This window comes from Limulus polyphemus, unplaced genomic scaffold, assembly GCF_000517525.1.
Source record: "Limulus polyphemus unplaced genomic scaffold, Limulus_polyphemus-2.1.2 Scaffold7412, whole genome shotgun sequence".
NCBI classification, from domain to species: domain Eukaryota; kingdom Metazoa; phylum Arthropoda; class Merostomata; order Xiphosura; family Limulidae; genus Limulus; species Limulus polyphemus.
Window position 1 is genome coordinate 35,111 of NW_013673022.1, and position 4,823 is coordinate 39,933.

General features: G+C 39.1%; 1 protein-coding gene across 1 annotated transcript in view; it reads left to right on the top strand.

The window, feature by feature from the left end:
• The window catches only part of LOC111089801 (adenylate cyclase type 2-like), a gene marked incomplete at its 5' end in the record, with an annotated part of 37,452 nt that extends 33,941 nt beyond the window's left edge, over positions 1 to 3,511 (top strand). Inside the window, one exon of the mRNA XM_022402907.1 lies at positions 3,335 to 3,511. Within this exon, the coding sequence (XP_022258615.1) occupies positions 3,335 to 3,511 (177 nt within the window). The remainder of the gene's footprint in view (positions 1 to 3,334) is intronic.
• Between the last annotated feature and the right edge of the window lie 1,312 nt (positions 3,512 to 4,823).

Consider the following 4,823-nt stretch of genomic DNA (forward strand, 5'->3'; position numbering starts at 1 on the left):
CCCCTACGTCAGAGAAGATAATTTGGGGTAGAATAAAAGAACATCCCCAAGGAAGCTCGATGCTTGTGGAAGCAGTGGAAGACCCATCCAGGCCAGCAGACGTGAAGATTAGAAAGCCACTTGTGGCAGGTCATCAAGTAGTACCCATAACAGTGGCTAATTTCTCTAAATGTGAACAGACACTTAAAGAAGGGGCATTGTTGGGCGATTTATACAGACGTCTTTTCAAAAGGAGATCATGACCTGGGCTGCACAGACCTTGTGGAGCACAAAATAAACACAGGCAATCACCGTCCAATAAAGATCTGTCCAAGGATAATAGCTCCGACAAAGTTACAAGAGACAGAGAAGGTCATTGATGGCCTAATTAAAGAAGGGATAGTCGAGAAATCAGATAGTCCCTGGTCAGCTCACGTCGTGTTAGTCCAGAAGAAGGATGGGACCCAACATTGCTGTGTGGATTTCAGGGCTCTTAACAGTATAACGGAAAAGGACTCATACCCACGGCCAAGAATTGGTGATACTCTTGATGTCCTAAGTGGAGGCAGGTGGTTTTCAACTCTGGACTTAATGTCGGGTCTCCATCAAGTGAAAATGGCTGAAGCAGATAAACCTAAGACTGCATTTGGTTATGGCCAAGGTCTCTGGTAATACTGTGTGATGCCATTCGATCTTTGAAATGCTCCAGCAACATTTGAGAGGCTGATGGAAAGAATACTGGAAGGCCTACAATGGAGGATAGCCATAGTGTACCTGGATGATGTCATTGTGTTTGCAACAACGATTGATGAGGAAATGTCCTGGCTAGAGTTCAAGCGTTTGAAAGCAGCAAACCTCAAACTCCATCCCAAGAAACGCCACTTGTTCCAGAAAGAGGTGCTTTACTTGGGCCACATTGTAAGTGATCATGGTGTGCGAAATGATCCTGACAAGGTAAAATCAGTGCATAACTGGCCAACACCAGACAAAGTGGGAGAGTGTAGAAGTTACTTGGGACTGTACCTATTACCGGAAGTTTGTGAAGGACTTTGCAACTATAGCTGCTTCACTACATGATTTGACAAAAAAAGGACAGAAGTTGGAATGGACAGTTTCTTGTTTTTAAGATATTGAAAGAAAAATTGGGGTCAGCTCCACTTTTAAAGCTTCCAAATCCCTCGCTGCCGTACATTCTGGATTGTGATGCTAGTAATGTCGGAATTGGAGGAGTGTTGTGTCAGAAAGTGGGTGAAAACGAACATGTGGTGGCCTACTTCAGTAGGGTCCTGAGTAGACTGGGGAGGAACTACTGTGTAACACGGAGGGAAATCCTTGCTATAGTAAAGAGTCTGACATATTTCCATCCTTACCTCTATGGGGCTAGGTTTACCATCAGGACAGACCATGCTGCATTACTCTGGTTAATATAATTAAAGAACCCAGAGGGACAACTGGCGTAAGACTTAGAAACTCACTATAAGTCTTGGTCAACAACCACAAGAAACCTGGACCTATATTAAGTGAAAAATCGGAAACTCACTATAAGTCTTGGTCAACAACCACAAGAAACCTAGACCTATATTAAATAAAGAACCGGAAACTTACTATAAGTCTTTGTCGATAACCACAAGAAACCTGGACCTATATTAAATGAAAAACCGAAAACTCGCACTTCTATGTTAAACGAAGAACCAGAAACTCACTATAAGTCTTGGTCAACAACCACAAGAAACCTGGACCTATATTAAATGAAAAATCGGAAACTCACTATAAGTCTTGGTCAACAACCACAAGAAACCTAGACCTATATTAAATAAAGAACCAAAAACCACAAGAAACTAGACCTATATTAAATGAAGAACCAGAAACTCGCTATAAGTCTTAGTCGATAACCACAAGAAACTAGACCTATATTAAACGAAGAACTGGAAACTCGCTATAACTCTTGGTTGATAACCACAAGAAACTAGAGACCATGACTTATAGAGTTTCCAGTTTTTCGTTTAGTATAGGTTTAGGTTTCTTGTGGTTATCGATGAAGACTTATAGCGAGTTTCCGGTTCTTTGTTTAATATAGGTCTATGTTTCTAGTGATTATCAACCACTGTTACACAGAATTATATGTATGTGTTTATATGCTCAAGTAAACTAAATAACTGAGTTTAATTTTTTGAAAATAAATAGTCTAGACACTTGTGATGTAAAGTGTAACAAAATCATTGTCTAAAAGACAAAGTAAAAAGAGAACAACAATGTGTTTACTTGGGTGGACGTTTAGCAATCAATTGGATTGGTTAATAGATTGACAGCTTTCTTCTCTTGAGAAAAATATCTTTACAGAAATCTCTGTAAATCTATTCTGACTAAACATGTGTTAAAAACACGCCTTAGTTTCAGCCAGAGATGAGATGATTACCAGATAACTGGTTGTTCTCCTACAACAGACAAAGGCTGTAACCTCTAGATATTACCCACTTGACCAGCAAAAGACATTGCAATCAACGACCTATTTTGACACAAATGGAGAACTTGCAGCAACATACAAGCAAAATAGAAACAATCTGCTACAGGACAACAACTACACAAAGGCAACAAGAATGAAAGTATTTCAATGGATTTGTGGACCACTATCCTTTGTTCCTACGTACAATTACACACCACAACTCTTTAGCAAAGAAAAATATAATGTCTTGCATAATAAATGAGAATAATTGCCATGAAGACAAGCAAAACCAATGGAATTTCAGAAGTGACTAATGCATAGGTGGTCCTTCTCATCCTAGGGGAAGCTGGTCCTGCTCATCCATACTGCCTCGTTCACAGTGAAACCCCTTACTGGTGATGGTGGAAGTGGTTTGTCTGGATTTCCATGGTGGCTCGTGTCTTCCAGGTGGTCATTCTGCTTCTGCCTACCCACACGTTGAAAATATCCAAACTCTAGAAAGGTTTTTCTTGGCTTATATATACAGTGCTTCTGCAGGGGGTAAAAACATATCTGGTCAGTTTCTTGACTTCCTCCTTGGGTGACACCACCAACAGCGGTAACATCGAGAGCCACTAGAGCACTTACAGGCATCAAAAGGGTAATGAGCCACGTTGGGCTCTCCATTACTAGGACTTTCTCGGACGTAGCGATAGCAGGATCTTACACGTTTAAAAGGGACTGCTAAAAGGGCTAACCAGATGACAAACACTTTTTGTTGGTATTTATTTAAGTGGACTACCTTTGTCACTTAACAAATCTTCTTCAGTATGGCTTCTATAGTTAAGCAGTTTTTAATGTGATTTCTTTAGGTACAGTACAGTATTCAATATAACCTTTACACTGAAATAGTACTTATCATTAATTCTTCAGGTAGAGTACCTTTGTCGCCTGGACTTTTTGATGAAACGATGTCTGGCTAGTGAGAGAGAAAGAGTGAAAGACATCAAGACAGTAAATAGGTTTTTGTTAATTAACATTCTTCCTACCCACGTAGCAGACCTTTATCTGAATAATGGGAAACCTGAGGTATGTAATAAAACATTGTGAAGCCACTGGGTAAAGTTGTCCCTAGAGTTATAGAAATGAAAGCTAGATATAGATCTATCGAAGTTAAACAAAAGTGGGATTGGGCCTGCTATTAAGAGGGTTAAGATAATAAATCATATTTACAATTGTTGGATAATTTCAAGACTTGTGTTGAGTGATGTTTTTATATAAGTTTAAATCTGATTCGATCAAGTTAGACATGGTTATTCTGGTTGTGGCCAAAAACACTTCTAATAGCATATAACTTCGTAAGCCTTAGTTTTAATTTAATATATGCAATGAAGTGTTTTTAAAATTAATCGTGTAATTTCTTACATCATTATTGTAAGCATTTACCTAATTACATGTACTACATATGGTGTGTATATTTGTGTGTATGGATATCGACATATTTATTACACGTTTGTGTTCAAAATTTCTTTATCATAATGATTAAGCTCCATTATTTTTTACATTACTGGCAATTTATGTAATAAATACTTGTGGTTTGTTTCGATGGCCATTAAGGTGGTCATCATGTCCATGGAGGCTCGTGTTCTCCAGATGTCCATTCTCCTTCTGCCTATGCACAAGTTGAAAGTATTCAAACTCTAGTAAGGTTTTCCTTGGCTTATATATATACAGTTCTCCTGCAGGAGCTAAAAACATACATGGCCAGTTTGTTGAGTTCCTCCTTTGGTGACGCCAACAATGATAACATTGAGAGCTACTTTACGGACTATTTACTATGGTAATATTCAGAGCCACATTACTGACTAGTAATGCGGTAAAATTGAGAGCCACATTACTGACTATTTTCGCGGTTACATTGAGATCCACATTACTGACTAGTTATGCGGTAACATTGAGAGCCAAATTGCTGACTAGTTATACGGCAACATTGAGAGGCACATTACAGACCAGTTACGAAGTAACATTGAGAGCCACATTACTGACTAGTTATGCGGTAACATTGAGAGCCAAATTGCTGACTAGTTATATGGCAAACATTGAGAGGCACATAACAGACCAGTTACGAGGTAACATTGAGAGCCACATTACTGACTAGTTATGCGGTAACATTGAGAGGCACATTACTGACTAGTTATACGGCAACATTGAGAGGCACATTACAGACCAGTTACGAGCTAACATTGAGAGCCACATTACTGACTAGTTATGCGGTAACATTGAGAGGCACATTACAGACCAGTTACGAGGTAACATTGAGAGCCACATTACTGACTAGTTATGCGGTAACATTGAGAGGCACATTACAGACCAGTTACGAGGTAACATTGAGAGCCACATTACTGACTAGTTATGTGGTAAA